Source organism: Epinephelus moara, chromosome 18 (genome assembly GCF_006386435.1).
Source record: "Epinephelus moara isolate mb chromosome 18, YSFRI_EMoa_1.0, whole genome shotgun sequence".
Taxonomy (NCBI): Eukaryota; Metazoa; Chordata; class Actinopteri; order Perciformes; family Serranidae; genus Epinephelus; species Epinephelus moara.
This window is the reverse complement of record NC_065523.1, coordinates 30,503,282-30,521,711: the sequence shown is the minus strand read 5'-3', so window position 1 is coordinate 30,521,711 and position 18,430 is coordinate 30,503,282. Positions and strand designations below refer to the sequence as shown.

The 18,430-nt window shown below is 40.1% G+C and overlaps 1 protein-coding gene across 1 annotated transcript in view; it reads left to right on the top strand.

Annotated features, from left to right (window-relative positions):
* Window positions 1-15,354, top strand: part of LOC126405058 (protein kinase C beta type) — a 150,898-nt gene extending 135,544 nt beyond the window's left edge. Inside the window, exons 16-17 of the mRNA XM_050068576.1 lie at window positions 544-684; window positions 8,507-15,354. Coding sequence (XP_049924533.1) covers window positions 544-684; window positions 8,507-8,683 — 318 coding nt within the window. The 3' untranslated portion in view covers window positions 8,684-15,354. The remainder of the gene's footprint in view (window positions 1-543; window positions 685-8,506) is intronic.
* The last annotated feature ends 3,076 nt before the right edge of the window (window positions 15,355-18,430 follow it).

Genomic DNA, 18,430 nt, shown 5'->3' with positions numbered 1-18,430 from the left:
TGGTGATCCCTTAACTTTCCATGTACCACCATCATCAGGTCGGAATTGTAATTTGTTCAGTACTTTGGTTTATGACTAGATACCTGCAAAACTAGCCTCAGGTGTACTTTGTGTTTTGAGATAATTAGCAAATCTTAGCATTCTAACAGACACAACTAAGATGGCAAACACAGTAATCTGTACATGCAAAACATCAGCAAGTTAGCATGCTGATTTTAGCATTTATCTCAAAGCCCCACAATGCCTTAGTACTGTCCAGTCTTACAGAGCTGCTAGCATGGCTACACACTCTTTGTCTTGTTAGACTATTGAGATTTTGGCAAGCCAGATTGATGGATGAATATTCGTTTCCAGATCAGGTTGGTAAAAGGAGACAGTGAAGGTAAGATGGAGGTCATAAAGAAGGAGAGAAAAAGTGTACTTTATGGGTGAAAAGGAACAAAGCAGATGTAACATGACACATAAGGAGAGGTTAGATTGAAGGAGGAAGGGAGGCAGAGACATACAGTAATTCTGCTCTTCTTCTTCTCTCCATCTGTCCAGCTGATGACGAAGCATCCAGCAAAACGACTGGGCTGTGGTCCCGAGGGGGAGAGAGACATCAGGGAGCACAGCTTCTTCCGCTACATGGACTGGGAGAAACTGGAGAACAAGGAAGTGCAGCCGCCTTTCAAACCTAGAGCTGTAAGTCCGACCCCACTGAACCCGACTTGACCGCATATAAGGGAATGCAGTTCCCTTGAGTGGTACGAGGGGTTAATTAGTTGCCCAAGGCAGCAGAGACCAGGAGTTTAATTCCTGTTGGTGGTTAAATTCCTGGTAAAGACCTTGCTCCGAACGACTGTGTCTAACTTCAACACCGATCTCTTTTCTCTTTCTGTTATTTTACTGATCTTCTCACTACCAATGTGATGTGTCTGTCTCTTTTCCCTCCTCTGTATGGGACAACGCACACAGGTAAGTCAAGTAATGATAGTGAAGAATGCGTGGTGATGAGGGCAGGGGTGTCTATGATAGTAATACCAGAAATATATGTTGATGTTGATGGAGAGGATGATGATGATGATAACAACTCAACTGCCAGAAAAAAATGTTGGCATTGAACGCCTCTGCAGACCACAGATATGCTACATTTGTACTTTATTTTGTAGCGGATACATTGAAACTAAGTCTCTCAACAACACTGTAGTGACGGTGTGGTGTAGTTAAGGCACAGAAACCGGCAGGTTATGGTTAGGAAAGGATCCTGTTTTGGTGTAAAACACTCGCTTTCAATGGCACAAAAGTGGCTGGAAAAGCAGGGACAGGTTGGTGAAATACACCCAGGTTTGGTGGCTCAAATGCTGCTGGGGAACGCAGCGATGTGTCGGTGAAAAACACCCAGTTTTATAGCTAGAACGCCTCTAGGAACCAATGCAATTTGTTGGTAAAAAAAAAACACCCAGGTTCGATGGCTGGAACACTGCTGGGAATCGCCACAATTTGTCATTGAAAAATGCCCAGGTTTGGTGCCACAAACGCCACTGGGTAATGCCCCAATGTGCTGCTAAAACAGTCCATTCTCACTCCGAAGTCTTTGAAATCCAGCACTTGGGAAGTGACTGACAGTGTCAGACACTGACGAAAAAAACTGTCCTTTAACGTCGGCATGATACGCAGCCGGTTGCCGTTATAGTTTAACAGCGCTTGGCGGCATCAGGTGCAAACACCGTGGGACAAGGTCGAAAGTTAAGGCGGCGAAAGTTGGAGTAGGGTGGGTGGGGGTGGTGGATGGGTCCAACAAACACTGACTTTTACCCGGAAGAGCAGTGTTTGTGTCCTGCAAGATTATAAAGCCAAACCCTGTTCTTTTTCTTAAACCTAACCACGTGTTTTTGTTGCCTAAACTCAACCATGTGTGGTAGTTGTTGGAGGAAAAAAATAACGTTGATTCGTGTTCTTGTACTGACGTAGTGTATTTATTTTGAAAGAGACTGTATGTAAACTTTAAATTTCCCATGAAAACAGAAGTGTATTTTGAAAGACGACAGATCGTCCCAGATCGTCAACAGCCAATGCACCCAGGGTACCTTTTACATTGTATCTGGATTTGGAAGGTCCATGACCAAACGTCGATATGTGACGAGGTCGGAGTGAGAATGTGTTGGCTAAATCCAGGTTCAGTGCCAAAAACACCTGTGGCCACAAAGGGTTGCTAAATCCCAACAGTTTTTTTTTGGTTTGTTGGTTTGAAACTGTGGTCTGCAGGTTGGCAGGCATCTTGCGTAGGTGATACACCATCGCCTCCACCTCCTGGTGACAAAGTCAGTTTATATATTATGTCACTTCGTCACAATGTTTCTAACATTGATATGAAATGTATAAAATGTGCAAATGTAACATCTTCGTGGTTTGCAGAAACGTACAATGCCAACATTTTCTTCTGGTGACCAGGCTGTTGAGAAGGGTGCAGTAATGAAAGTGGTTTGGATGAGAAGGACACCAAAGGTGATGAAGATGTTGGCAATGACAGCAGCAACTAGAGAACGACACCAATGCTCAAGATACCACTGATGGTGGCAGTAATAACTGGTTGTGACGATTTTTAGATTTTAGGGACCAGGTTTTGATTTCTTGTATTGGTGTCGGCTGTTGAGCTAAAGCGCTACACTGTCGTCCCCAGTTTGGTGCAGTCGTGTTCTGCATGAGCTGAAAGCTGTTGGGGTGAGACTGAGTTTAGAGTCGGCCTCCAGGGAGTAAGTGGACGTCCCGACAGTCTCAGCAGCAGCGACCTGAAACAACTGTTTGTGTTTTTCTTTGCTGTGCTTCTTTTTTTCCCCCTATGACAAAATTAGTTTGATCATAACTAGAGTCAGAATGATGTCATCTCATACTGAGACTCACACACACAGACAGACACACACACCCTAACATGTACACACACTCACACAGCCTTAGGCCACACTGCTGCTGAAGAGTTTTTCTGAGTTGAGCTTTTTATGCAGCTGTCTTGGCCCGCTGGGGTTGTGAGCGTGTGTGTGTGTGTGTGTGTGTGTGTAGCTGTCTTGGCCCGCTGGGGTTGTGAGCGTGTGTGTGTGTGTGTGTGTGTGTGTGTGTGTGTGTGGCTGGATCGGTGATGCTGCAATGGGTACGCATGCTTTTCTGTGTATTTGGGTCTGTGTGTCGTTTGTATGTGTGGGTGTTAGAGGTCACCATCAGGACCTGGCCATGTTTCAACACTGAGTGTGTTTTTCTGCAGAGTCCTCTGATGTGACTACTAACATATGTTGTCTGATCTCGTCTCCTCTCTTCTCTCCTTCTGTATCGGCCTCTTCTCTCCGTTTGATCTCGTCTTTCTAACATCTCTCTTGTCTTTCACCTCTCCGTGCTGTCGCTTTCTATCTCTCTCTCTTTCTCTCTGTCTTTCTTCTTCCTTCTAAGAACAAATAAAGGTTTGGATTTTTTTTTTTTTTTTTTGAAGAGGCATTGTGTTTACCCTGCATAAAAGTTTAGAGTTCAGTTTAGCATCTGAAGGTGGCTCTTTGATCTTTTTTTGGTTGAGAGATGTGTGTGTTGTTTTAAAGTGGGGCTCGCTGTATTTCTGACTAAAAACCACTTCAAACCGTTTTTTTCTTCAGAGTGTTTGTGATGGTGTTTTTGTACAGATGATTGTTTATGAAGGCTGTTTGATGCTTTCAAAATCCATATCTCTGGTCGAGGTGGGGCTTTGGTCAGAAGTTAGTTTCCTAAGTGTTTGTGATTGTGGTTTGCTTGTGGTTTCACATCATGAATGCCTTCTAAAGAGTGTGTTGGTCTGATGGTTGATCAGATGAGTTTTTAAATGTGTGATTGACTGACTGACCAGCTAATGTTGTAGCACCTGAGATGGACCTTGGTCTCAAAACCACCTTTTAAAGGTCTTGGCCTCACCTCAGACTCGACCGCATTTTCACTCGACTTGTCTTGGTCCCAGACAAAGAGGGATTTGAATTTTATTTCAAGACCAGTCAAGACCCAACTGCGGAAATAGTCACTAAATAGGCAAACAAGACGGGTGTTGAATAAAGATTACAAAGTTGATTTTCGTTCCTTAGTGTTTGTTTGCTTATAGAAAACAAAAGACAATTGACCTTTCGCTAAGCCCCGCCCCTTTGCGATTGTCCGACAAGCTGTCGCAGTAACTAACTGCACTCCCTGGAGAAATAATATCATATTTTTGGAGAAATGAAAGAGTGATTCCAGAGAGAAGCAGACAGAGGGGTCTACAGTCCGTGTTTGAAGGATATATCCAGGATGTCAAACTGACTCAGCAGCAACAACAGGTTAAAAAGACAAAGATAGTTAGAAGCTAAAGCCGAACTATAGGCTACAGATCACAGTGTAAAAGTGAACCACCACATCACTGCTGATCGCCACACAAGACAATGAATATAAAGGGAGACTTTGCTGATATTGAACCAGCTGTGTGGCATCACAGTGTGTGCGGATGAACGGTGTTTAGCTTCGCCCCCGTGCTACTGCCAGCACCCGGACCTCTGTGATGACACAGAGCTGGTTGAACATCAGCAAAGTTTCCCTGCTTCCCTTCACTGGTTCCTGTACAGCAGGGTCGGCCTTTGTTTCACTGTTACAATCATTAAAAAGCAAAAGCAGCATGTGTATACATTCAGTAGGCTATATCTTCAGTAACTAGCTAGCTAACCCTACACTTTTCAGGGTTTGATTGTGGTTTTGGAACAGGGAAGAAACGTATATCTGTTTCCAACCTGTCCAGGTAATGAGTATCATTAATACACGACGTGCCCCAGGCACAACATTTAGCTCCAAATCCACAAAACCAGCCTGACAATGAAGGAAATCTGAAACGACTGCATTAGAGTCAATGGAGCACAGCTGCATTGTTGTTGGACGCTGGTCTGAGCCGGCCTGATGCTACGTTATGATTGGCCAGTCTGGGGGCGGGACTTAGCAAAGGGTCAATTCCTTTATATAAAATTCACCTCCGCAATGCCTTTTGATTATTTCATCAAGACATTGCTCATGGTACACTTACACATACACATATATATACAGCATGGCATTAAAATAGGTGAATGAAGAAGAACATTTATTTGTTTTCTGTTGGTGTTTTTATGGGAATGTGGATCTTTCAGATCAGTTTGAGGAATGCCTATGGTTTGCATGTTTCACATTTTATCGTGAAGTGTGGGGCTCGCACTCGTCTGGTCTTTCTGGTCTAAGGTCTAAGGTTCTCTGGTCTAAGGTGGTCTTCTCGACTACAGCACTGTTATCAACTCGGAGACATGTGGACCCAACAGTTGGTTGATTAATTCATCCGACAGATAAAGAATGGTCTTTGGACTTTTATTCACAGCTATTGTCTTCAGTAATCATTGTTCATCTGTCTGTCCATTAAGCAATCTGTTGTCAGTCCATTCATCCATCTTCCACCTGAAGACTCCATCCATCCATCCTTCCATTCATCCATCCTTCCAGCACTCCATCCATCTGTTCACTCTTTATGGCTGCCATGCATCAACCCATCTGTCCTCACACATTTTTATTTGTCCTCTCTGTGTTCACAGTTTTCTCATATTTGTTTCTGTTTATTTGCATGCTCTGGGTCTCAGTCTCAAACAAAACCTGTCCTGGAGTGCACCACTGTTAACAGACACCTCATAGAATAACAGCTTAAAAGTAAAACCAATGCACTTAAATCGTACGCATCTCACCCCTTCTTGCATCCCTGAATCTGCAAGTCTTAAACAATAAAAGCATCATCAAAATCAAACCCAGTTTCATCCCTGATATTAAAGAAGTATTTACCCTTTGATTAGAGTACTATCTGGGAGATGCTCACCACATCAGCTGACACATTCCTGGCAAAGGTGCTGTGTACTGACTTGATACTTCTAAACTTTGTAGCTCTTATTTCATTTCCCTTTGTGGCAAACTCTTCCCATCTGGTTCCCCCAAACAGGTTAAAACAAACGCAAGTAATTAGCTGCAAATACTATTTGACCCTGGTGTATTTCTCATTTCACATATTTCCCCAAACTCTAAACAGTCTGGCTTAATTTCATTTGGTTTTGCGAGTTACAGAGATTTAATGAGTTTGTAGTTTTCCTCTGGGTGATGTTGTCAGAGGACACTGAATCCTTGTTGTGTTAATTAAAGCTCAGTGCAGTGATGGAGACGGGAGAAGAAAAAAAAGGAATAGCTCGGCCCAAAGTCCCCTTGAGGCATGCTGTCGGGAAAATATAGTTTTCAAGTTAATAACTTGTTTTATGTACTTAGACGGACGCGCATCTCGCGGGTATATAAGCTCTTTTTGGGTTCCCAGTGGTCAGAACGAGGAAATGAAGTGGACTGAAATGAACAATGACTTCTTCTTTTTTCCAAATTGCTTCTTGAGAAAACAAATTCTACCTTAATGTGAATTTGCACAATGCTCTTGGAGATTATTTCATTCTGTCATCTGTCACTTCCTCTAAGCAGGAAGGATAGCCAAGAGTTTGAAATATGCAAACCAGGTAAAACAAGCTAAATAGTTTCCATGATTGTATCACCATCCAATAAATTGTGTATAAAAGTTTCAGCCGATTGAGTTAAGTAATTCTAAAATGAACCAAAAACTACCACTATTTTATGTAATTAAACCAAATAAAACTGAGACGAAGAGACTATAAGAATTTATGTAGCTATAGCTAATAGAGTTCCTAATTTACTTTAATAAGTTTGTCAAACTGCTAATGAATTATATGTATTTCAACTATTCCAGAAATTACTAAACAAAAATTACATGACCTTTATTAAATTAAATTCAACATTTTTTAAATAAATAATTTATTAACGGAAATTACATAAACGGTATTTGACTAAATTTAACATATTTAAAATGCATAAAATGTATTATCAGAAATAACATAACCTTCATTAAAGTAAATTCAGCGTATTCAAAATACATACAATTCATTAACATTAATTATATTAATTTTATTATAGTACATTCAGTATATTTGAAATACATAGAATTTATTAACAGTTATTACATAAGCTTTATGAAAGTAAACATATTTAAAATACATAGAATTTATTTGCAGAAATTACATTAACGTTATTCAAGATAATTCAACATATTTTGAATATATAATTCATACAAACATTTTAAGTAAATTCAACATAATTATGTATGTTGTGTTTATGTAATTACTGTAAAATTACATGTTATTACTATGAATAAATTACATGTATTTCAACTATTCCATGTTCATCAACATATTTAAAATATGTAGCATTTATTAACAGAAATTAAATGAAATGAATAAAGTTAATTTAGCTTGTTTGAAATATATATATATAACTTACTCATAGTGGATACATACTTTTTATGAAAGTTAAAATATTAAAAATACATAGAATTTATTAGCAGAAATTAGAAAAGCTTAAAGTAAATTCGGTAAATTAAGCTATAGTTACATAAATTATCAGAATCTATTCATCTCAGTTTTATTTGATTTAATTACATAAATGGTACTTTTTGATTTATGTTAGAATAATGTAATTCAGTTGAATGGAAATTCTATATGTAATTGAAATACGTAAACCTGTTAATGGACCAAACAGTTTCTGATCTTCTGCTATTGCCCAATGTATACACTTAATTGCAACATTTTTAATTAGTAGATGTAATTTTAATATAATGACATAATCATCATGTAAAGAATATTTTTAAAGTTAATATTTATAATAATATTAATTAAATATTTTTCTTGAATTGTGCAGCTTCTGAGCAAATATGTAAAGAGATCCTAAAGTTATTCCCAGTGCTCTTCTGCATATGGTTGTCTGATCTGGTTTATCATATCTCAGCAGGTCTCCACAGCTGCAGCAAATAATTAACCCCCAATTAACCCACAGTTACACCATAATCATCTCATGGCTTTGAGCCTTTTCTTATTAAGAAATCCCAATTATACCCTGAGTATTACATCCTAAAAAATGTAGATGAAATAAGGGAAATTGTTTTTGGCTATTTACTTACAGCCATGGTGGGATGCTGTTTTAGTTAAACGCTCGTTACCGAAAAGTCACAGCCAATCCAATGTAGTGCACAACCACAGGACGTTTGAGACTTCAGTGACCTTGTTCTGTTTAAAATTGCAGTTGAATATGTTTTGAATATTTGAAAAAGGAGAGCATATGCCTGAGGTGTGCTTGATTTATCCTCCTGAGAGTGGTATTCTTGTATCACTTTGAAGGTAATGACAAGTTACCTTTTAGCCAATGCACATAGAGAGTTGAATCAAGCTCACCCCAAGTTCTGGCACCTTGTTCTGATATTTGAAACCATGTTCAAGTAATGTCATCTCACACCCTGGTTCAACCCACCATTCCCCTTCTTTTGTTTTCCTCTCCTCCTCCCCACACCCCACCCCAATCCATCCAATACTCTCCATCCCCACTCCTCCCCTTCCCACTTTGACCCCTCCCCTTGTACTCCATCCCTCCCCACCCTCCTCCACAGTGTGGACGGGATGCCGAGAACTTTGACCGTTTTTTCACACGCCACCCACCGGTGCTGACCCCTCCCGATGAGGAAGTGATTCAGAACCTGGACCAGGACGAGTTCCAGGGGTTCTCCTTTATCAACCCAGAGTTCCCAGGAACTGCTGCTACCACCCCTGCTGCCGAGCAGGCTTGATTTCGGCTCATGCACGGACACATGGACACACACACACAAACATATACATAATCATTTTTCCCTAGTATCAACCCTGGGTACCCTGGAAATGATTTGTGCTGTCACAGGAACCACAAAGCCACGACTCACACTGATACACAACACATAACACATGTACACACATCTGTTGTTCACACTGCTGCAACCTGGACGACATGTTGGTCTCCTCTGAGGGTCCATCTTCAGGATATAACAGCCTGAAAGCATGAAGCACTTTAGTGCTGCACCGAAAATATAATTTAAACTGAGAAATTGAGATAATAGATTGAACAGAATGTTACTACTTAGCAAGATATGAGTCATTGACTTTCGCCAAGCTTTGTTTTCAAGAAACAAAAAGCTTGGAAGTGTGATTCACCACAAGCATGCTGAATCAACTTGTGTTGCTCACAGTGTGAACAAAGTGTTTGTGTTTAGTTTAACAGACCTCATCAGAATAGTACAGGGGCCAACAAGGGCAAACACTCTACAACAGCCCAAAACACTTCCATCAGGAGAAACATGCTGCAGCTTCAGAAATGATGCTAATTCAAAAACACATATAAAAAAATCCTTAATAAATACAACAATATGCAGCAGAAAGCCAAAACAGATACATGATCAGCAGACAATTTGTAAATACAAATACAATGCAAAGTCAAAAATACACAAATCCCAAAACCAAATGCACAAAACACACTGCATATCCAGTCAATACAATGGAAGTTATCCAGGTCTCTAGGCAGAGCTACATAAATCTGTTGCTTTATTATAATATTGTAAAGGACAAATGTTAATAAGTATACATACCTCTTCAATTTTGCTTCTCTAATTTGCTTTTAAAAACACCCACACACTCTCTTTCTCTGTCCAACACAGTCTCACAGAGATATGGACAAGACCTCTCAACAAAGCATTACATTGTGGTGGCAAAATCATTGCTAGCAAAATGAAAACAATTTCAATGAAAAGTCTATTATCAGTTTCATTGTGAACTGGTCACAGTTTGATTTGATCTGGTTTAGGTAAAGAAAAAAACTTGATTAGGTCTAGAGAACAAAAAAATACTTGGTTGAGTTTAGGATAACGTACTGTAACACGTCAGTTAAAAGCCTGGTCCCTTTTATTAGCCCAGAGTGGCTACACATTTTGGCAAATTAGACGCCTGGTCTGGTTGCCAAGCAGTTCATTTTTTTTATAGAAGTTATTTGGATGTATAAAAGCAGGTTGTTGACTACCTCAAATTATGTGTCTGTTCCTCTATTACCTTGAAAGTTATTCATATTCCTTTAGTCTGTAAGGATCCTCAGATCAAAAGAATCAAAAGGGCTTTTCATAAAAATGTATTACCGCCGTCAAGGAGGTTATGTTTTCGCCGGCGTTGGTCTGTTTGTCTGCAACATAACTCAAAAAGCTATGAACGGATTTTGATGAAAGGTGGATAATGGGACAAGGAACAGATGATAAAATTTTGGTGGTGATCGGTTGAAGCAAAGTGGATAAAATAATAAAAAAGTCTATCGTCTGACAGCCTCAGCAGCAATTCCAATTTCTAAAGACGGTGAAAATAGCGCCATCTGGTGGCCAGAAAGCATGTCTTGTTCTAGTTGCTAAATATTGTTGTAATTCTAAAGTTGAAATTAATGTTCTGTGTTGGAAAAAAAAAGTGAATAATACAAAAAAACATATTATATTCTGTGTTGGTACAAAATAAAAACGAAATAAATACACCACAGTGTCTCAATGGTGAAGGCATATATAACCTAATAATAATGATAGTGATGCAAATAACCTAATTGTGATGCAGAGGGGGAGGGAATATCACCTACTTGGCGGAGGTCTGCACTCTCTGAGTGCTTTTCTAGTTCAAGTTGTGAATATTGTTCTTACAGGATAAAATGCCAGGTGCTGTAACTCACTCTGTCTCTGATGCACTCTCTGTCAGAGCTAAATCAAATGAATGATTCATAATTGATAGATTAACTGAAGCCTAATTTTTATACAAGTAATATTCATACTGGTTTAAATAAGTTTGACTGATTTGATGTGATTATATTTACAATCTTTCCTGAGTAACAGTTTTGTGTGAAAGGAACTGCGAAGGAATTAAAGGCCTGTCCCAAATATAGGCCTGTTGATTTCAGTGATTGAAGCAAATAAACGCCGGGCTATTAATTTAAGTTTTACAGTGAATAACTATTTACGAGACATAAGTAATGTAAACTTTCATACTTTGCATAATGCCATAAAGTACCTATGTAAAGTACTTAACATAATCTCCATAAAGTCATGTAACTTCATGGACTTTTGGTTTCACATGAGACACAAACAGCCGTCTCGTGGTTGAAAGTCCATGTTTGTTTAACCCATCCTCAACCCTTCCCTCCCAGCCTACATGGACTTTCTCACTCTTTATACTTAATTTTTTTTCGGGGTTTATGTGTTTTCGACTTGTATTTGTAGTGTGTTTGCTGTTTATGTACTTGTTTTGGCTTTCTGCAGAAAGTGTTATTATTTGCAGCACATTTCTGTTGTATTTGTTTTCTACTTTCTTATGTGTTTTTGAATTGGCACCGTTTCTGAACCTGCAGCACATCTCTCCTACTGGAAATGTTTTTGGACACTGTATCGCATTTGTCCTTGTCGGCCACAATAGAATGAGGTTAGGCACAAAAATGATTCTTAAAACATTTTTTGCATCGTCAAAAATGCAGTAATTTTACAACCTTACTACACAATATTGACAAGTCATGATTCCCACAGCACACGCAAACACACAACAGCATAACTCACATGTAACATAGCTCCAGGATTCCATTTTATTACCTTTTTTTGGTGAAAATTGTGATTTAACTTTTCTTTTACTCATCCCTCGACTATTCCAGCGCATTCTGAGTTCGGCCTGTACTTCTGGTGTGCTTTTTATTCAATGTGTAATAATATTAATAGTGTCTGTATGTTTATCCTTATCTTAGCGAAAACTGGAATGCTTCACATACTTGTGCATGAGTTTCTATATCAATAAAAGCCCTGGACTTTGTTTCCCAGCAGCATTTTAGCATCTGCACCCCTCCGCAGCCATTGTGTGGCTGTTTTTAATGTTTTTCAGAAGTATCTGGTGTATGATTTTACCCGTTGACACAGTGGAAGATTTGTGCCACAAAAGACCACAAATATCAGATTTTCTATGTGTCCTATTTTGGGGTCATGATGGTAAAATGCTGTTGGGAAATGTAGTCTTTCTATAGGCTGTGAGTCAGTTAAATAGATAGATGATACTACTTCTTATACTCTCATTTTCTGTTATCTAGTATATAAGCAATGAAAGAGACTAGCAGTTAGTTTCTTTGTGTTTTACAAAAGCATGAAACATATACCTGGGCATTTGTTTACAGCGTACCTGTGTGTGTGCACATGTATGTTTTATATGTGTGCGAACGAGTACTGTGTATGAAAACGCGCGTTTGCAATTTTGTGTGTGCGTCAATACCTGCGTCCCCAGCGCCTTGCCTGGCCTTGTGTTTACATTTGTTTGTATGGTGAATATCTGCACCCCTTCATGTCAAGCAGTTTTGGTTTGATCCACTTTACTTCCAGCCAGCGGCTCCACAAGTGGCAGAAGAGAACAGATGTTAAAAGTAGAGAGGGGATGCATGATATTGAAGTTGAAACAATTAGCAAATAATATGAGGTTTCACTACATGTCAGCAAGAGAATAGTGATACTAGAGAGACTGAGTGCTTCCTTGGAATCTTGAAAGCTGTAAACGAGTTAGTGTTGCAGCAAATTCCACCTCGAAAGCACCACCTCAATACAAGAGATGTTTTCTGTGGCCTGGAAACTAAAACTGAACTCAGATTCCTACTTTTGAAATGCAGGTTAAGTAGCTGAGCATCTCAAAAAGTTCCTAGGCCAGGGAAAAGTTTCTGTGGTAGACGAAAAAAGGCCACTACCTGGTTTTCAAACAGCGGACCAATATGTCATGCAGCTCTACTTTTCTGATCTAGTTTTTGTTGGAAAGGATTTGAGGCTCAACTCACTGTGATTGGTGCTTTTTAAGTAGCCATCTGCTGCGCAATAATTTCCATCCAAACTACAGCAGCAGCAAATAGGGACACAGGTGAAAGCTAGGCCGTCTGAAGCAGGAAAATGTGTGTTTTGTCTCTTGTTTTCCCTAGCGAGCAATAATCTTGTTGACAGGAAGGCAGAATTGGTACCGAACCAACCTTCAGAAGGCTCAGGTGACGACTGTAATTAAATAACACGCACAAGGCTATGAGGTTATGAAGCATGTTGGTGGGCATTTCTATCTCAGTCAGAGAGGAAGACAGCTGTACGTTATACATTTCAGTGAAGCTAACGTTGTATAGAAGTGGTTGAAGTGCTTCCTCATATCACAGTCCTCTTCATCACAGAGGGACATCAGGGAAGTTGTTTCTGCAAAGTGGGCGCATTCAGGTCACTGGTGTTTATCAGTATTAGTGGCATGATGTTGTCTCTGCAGGTGAAGGAGAATAATGCGACAATATCATAGCATTTATTCACTTAAACAAACTGTAATCTGCCATGCGTACAGGCGCAGGAGTCTGCTGTCAGTGTTGTGCACGAACATGCTCATATTTTTGGTGAATGACAGGGCTGCCCCCGACTAAGAAATTTCCTAGTCGACCAATAGTCGTCATTTAGGGCCATTAGTCGACTAGTTGCCTGCATGTTTACGATATTAATTTGATTATTAGATGATATATTTTGGGTGGGGCAACACAATGGTTTGAGTTGAAGGTGTGAGAAAGAATAGTATCAGTAACATTGTTAACACTGTGCTACATTACAGAGAAATACAAAACCGTACTAATGAACCTTCATTAATATAGGCCTATATTTTATCTACAAGTGCACGTCACACACTGAGCGAGCCGCCTGTTAATGACGCTGTGGGCTAATGGGCATGTAGCTACTTCCATGTTTCAGATGATACGTCATGTTTGTAGTCGACCAATGAAGATGAGTTTACATATCACCTTGGGTTCGTCCTTCACCTTCTCAAAATGATCCCACACTTTGGATTTCTTGCCCGACATGTTATTAACTAGCCTGTGGAATAACCGCCGGTACCAGCCCTGGAAATTAACCTGACTCCTGTCTGACTGCTGAGCGTGGACACTTCCTGTGTCTGTCCTTTCAGATTAAATTTACGTTTTTTGTTTTGTTTTTCTGCGACTAAGCGACCAATGAAATCTTGGCGACTATTCAGGGGCAGCCCTAATTTTAATCTTTGTGAACTGAGCTCACTCCTCTGAAGTGTGAACATGCACAACACTGGTCACTGCAGTCTCCACAAGCATGACTACAGAAAGGACATTATCATTAAATGATATCTTAGAATATCTGCAGTATGGAAGTGACTGGAAGTTAATGGGAGATCTGATCTAGCGAATCAGAATATCATGTTTATTTAAAGCAGGAAATTTTAATTCAGGTCCCTAAAATATTTCTTGCATCTTTAATTTAGAAGCCAGTGGGTCTGCACATACACTTTGGTTACTCCAGACAATTTCACTAGTATTTGATGTATGCTTTCAAATATCCTAACATTTCAAACACATTGTTAAAAATGTCATCTGCAATTAGAGTGTTTTAAACTCTAATTGCAGATGACGTATTTGAAAGAGATGATTTTTGCAGGCCACTGGCAGTTTTTTCTCTGCTTTTCCCTGATAAGTGGGCCAGATGGTGAAGGGTTAGCAGAAAGCTGAAGAAGGCTGATCCCTGATTGGGAGTGGCAAGAATTCAGACCGAGGAGGCGTGCACTGAGGATCTCTGAGTTCTCCTTTCGGTGCCTTGTCACTGATCTGAATATTTTCACACACAGACCCCTGTAATGCACGTTTGCATCATGCTTTTTGGTGGCATTGAGACCTGCTCCATGAAGTAATTTGACATTTTTAGCAGGTTAATGGATTATAGGGAGGGAAATCACTGATGTGGGGACAGTCTTAACTAACATCTGGATAAAGTTGGTTATCTCTAGTCTTAAAGTGCTGATGAGTTGAGCACAGAAGAGCAGCTTTAGGCTTTCACATTTCCTCCATGACTATGATTCTAAATGCAACTGTTGTGTTTTTAGCCATATCTTATCTGTGTCCATTTTCTGTGTCGTACCTCCATTGTTAGTATTTATTACAGTCAGTGTCTCCTGTATTATAACAACAACAAATAGCTATATATACTTATACATAAACATATATACCTGTGCCAAATGTTGATATTTACACCATGTGGTTAGTATTGTAAAGGACAAGAGAAGTCTTACTCCAGGATTTGTGTTTTTGTTTCTATGATTCCTTCCTGCTGAAGGAGAAGCAAAATGAACTCTGCATGAAAAAAATGCTTTTGTTTTACCTTTTTATTAGTTAGGATTTATAAACATTTAACATATTAGGGTGATTCATGTTCTCTGTGTCTGCAGTGCTTCAAAAAGCATAATACAAGCTACTGTTGTGTGTGCTATGTGTGAAAATAATGCATCTAAATACATCGAAAGAGGAAAAAAAAATGCTTCTCACAATGCTTTCCATGTGCCAAAATTATTTTTTTGTTTGTTTGTTTTCCAGGAAGAACAGGCATACCTAAAATAAAGGATTTAAAAGATGTGTTAGGGGATGTTCGCTATTGATTTTGTGTGTATATGTTCACTGTGTACATTTTGAAGTGGGTGTGGTGAGTGAAGAAAAGGAGGTGAAGAGGAAGAGATTAGAGTGATGGAGGGTGAAAGAGAGAAAGGAAAACAGGTGGGGAAGTAATTCAACGATGTGAAGGGAGGCGAGGAAGAGGTAGTAAGAAGGGACAGTGGAGAGGAGGAAGAGGAAGGGAGGGGACGAGGAAGCAAAGCGAGGCTCTGTGAAGCGGGGCAGGCGGCTACGACAGGCTGTGCATATTTCATGGCTGCCACTTATCATAAGAGCCTTTCCCTGATGGGGGAGCGTAGGTCTGATGACTTCAAGGAAATAACATGCAGAACACGGCCTACATACACACAGCCCTGCTGAGCCACTCAGCCGCTTCACGCCGCCTCTAAAGCTGCTCGCAATCCACTGTAGTCGAGCCACTGCTGCTGCTGCTGCTGCTGCTGCTCTGACTATCTGCACATTCACTTTTTATAGGGGTTACTGGATCTTGCACCATTTACTATCCCTCGTACAATATAATGTTTATGAGAACTGACACAAACTAGATGTAGAGGTTCATAGCCATGGCACAATGTGAAGGAGAACAGCATCTACAACACAGTAGCTATCTACTGGGAATGCTTCTGTCTTTGATCACAAGGTGAAAGGAAGTGAGGTTCAGAATCCATCGATGGGATGAGAGAAAAACTGTGTCAGTGAGGTTCAACTTTAAAGCAGTTAGTGAAACCTGTTGAGATGTAAGATCTTTACATTTCGATTGATTGTCGAGGCACGTGACCTTAAGAGTGTGACATCTGACTCATATCTGCCATATACGCTGAATATACACAATGGGTTATAGGTTAACCCTATTGTTTTTCAATCATGATGCCACACTAGGGCTGCCCCCGACTAAGGATCTTCCAAGTCGACCAATAGTCATCATTTAGGGCCATTAGTCGACTGGTCCTCTGCATGTTTATGATATTAGTTTAATTATTAAATGATATATTTTGGGTGGGGCAACACAATGGTTTGAGTTGAAGGTGTGAGAAAGAATAGTATCAGTAACATTATTAACACTGTGCTACATTACAGAGAAATACAAAACCGTACTAATGAACGCAGCAGAAGAATTTGGTTTTATTTCGAACAATTTCGGCATTTTAAGTTGGAAGTAAATTTTCAGGAAAATTTGTGTCCCAGGAAAGGATAGTCATTTTCTGGGGCAGTCGCTCAAAAAAGAGAAAACCAGACCGTGTGGCAACCCTCGTCACTATGAGCAACCATGACGCATTCAGCTAAGTCACCAGTTAATACCGTGACTCGTTTTACCGAAACACGGTTGCTATGATCCAGTCAGATTTCTGTAGCACCTGAGTCCGCCGTCGGAATATTGATTCTGACAACCGAACATGCAGCAACCGGACAATTTAATGCAGGTGCAGTTTTAATTTAATGTTAAAAACTTGCTAAGTCATCTGGATAGCTGGAGCCAACATGCGCGTGCATATTTTTGATTCTTGTTTCTGTTGCAACAAGGCTGACGAACTTCCATTGTTAAAAAAATTGCTAGCTAGTTAGCCAGATGATTAACAACCAAGCTAAAAGAACATTCTGGATCAATATGCAGGACTGACAGGCGATACGTGACTGATTCATTCTCAGCAAACGACTGAAGAGTCAGTTTCACCTCGACCTCAGATGGGAAAAATTTATCATATCCAGTAACGTACATTTCCCAGGTTACTGCTTTCAACTTCATCTTGCAGCTAACACATTACATTTTAGTGTGGAAAGAGAAAGTCTTCCTGTTGCTGTTTCCCCGTACAGTTCTTCACTACCCGAATTTTTCTTTGTTAACCGTATACAGACATTATGGTGCAGCTGTATTTTATGCAAATATATCATAACAGCAATACAAACTCCTGTGTAACAGTAAGTTCCAGCACATAAGCTGTATAAAGTTTGTATTGGAGTGGATGTAATAGCCATGTACACAGTAAGCCGCAGCAGTGCTGGAGTGTGTGTGATAATTAATTCCAAATGTTGCGGCCCCCAAATTAAAGCCAGTGGCTTCAGCACAAAGCAGCCTGCGCTTATCAGCCCAAAACAGGTCAGCGTTCGATACCGCCTTTCATTCACCCTCCTCTCCTCTTCACCTCCCCTTTCCTCTGTGCCTCCCACTCTCCCCGCATCCTCAGCTGACATAGGCTCGTCTCCCGCTAATCCTCTCGTTACTGAAAAGAGATGGGGTGAGAGAGAGGAGAGGGAGGTGGAGGGGAGTGAGGCAGGAAGGCAGAAGAGAGGAGGAGAGGCAGAGACTAAATTAAAGACTCAGAGTCATGTTTCTCTATTAAAACCACAGCCTCTGGAACGCAGTGGCTTGAAAAACAATTGTGTGTGTTTGCCCCGACGCTACTGTATATTCCAAGCTTTCTATCTATACATCTATACCAAGGGCCACTGATATTTATCTCACTGCCTGTCCTTTGCTGCATCCCTCTTTTTTCTCCTCTCTCCATATCTCTGTCTCTCTGCCTCACAGCATTAACTGCAATTGAAGCGTGTTGAGATGGAACACATTATGAGCTGGCCTACATGGCTGGCAGCTGTGTGTGTGTGTGTGTGTGTGTGTGTGTGTGTGTGTGTGTGTGTGTGTGTGTGTTTATATGGGTATTTTTGGTAAATAACTGTGTTCACGATCTTAGGCAGTGTACACAGTGGATTTACAAGGTTTTGAAAACATAAACATACACGTTCACATCTGTATGCGTGTGTTCATATTTCCTGTAAGGTTTACAGCCAGTCATAACTTACAGGACATTTAGTTTGACAGTATGTCGGTCAGCAATCATGAGTACTGACATGGATGAATATAATTTCCTGGAATAATCCTTCAGGATGTGAAAGCATATGTGGGACCACTGTACTGTGTTCATACTACAGTGATACATATGCTACCACCCATCAGTATTACGTTGATAGTGATTTTAACTGACATTTGCCAAGCCCCGCCTCTGTTAGTTATTGTTGCCATGCCAATGGTGGCAAATGTACC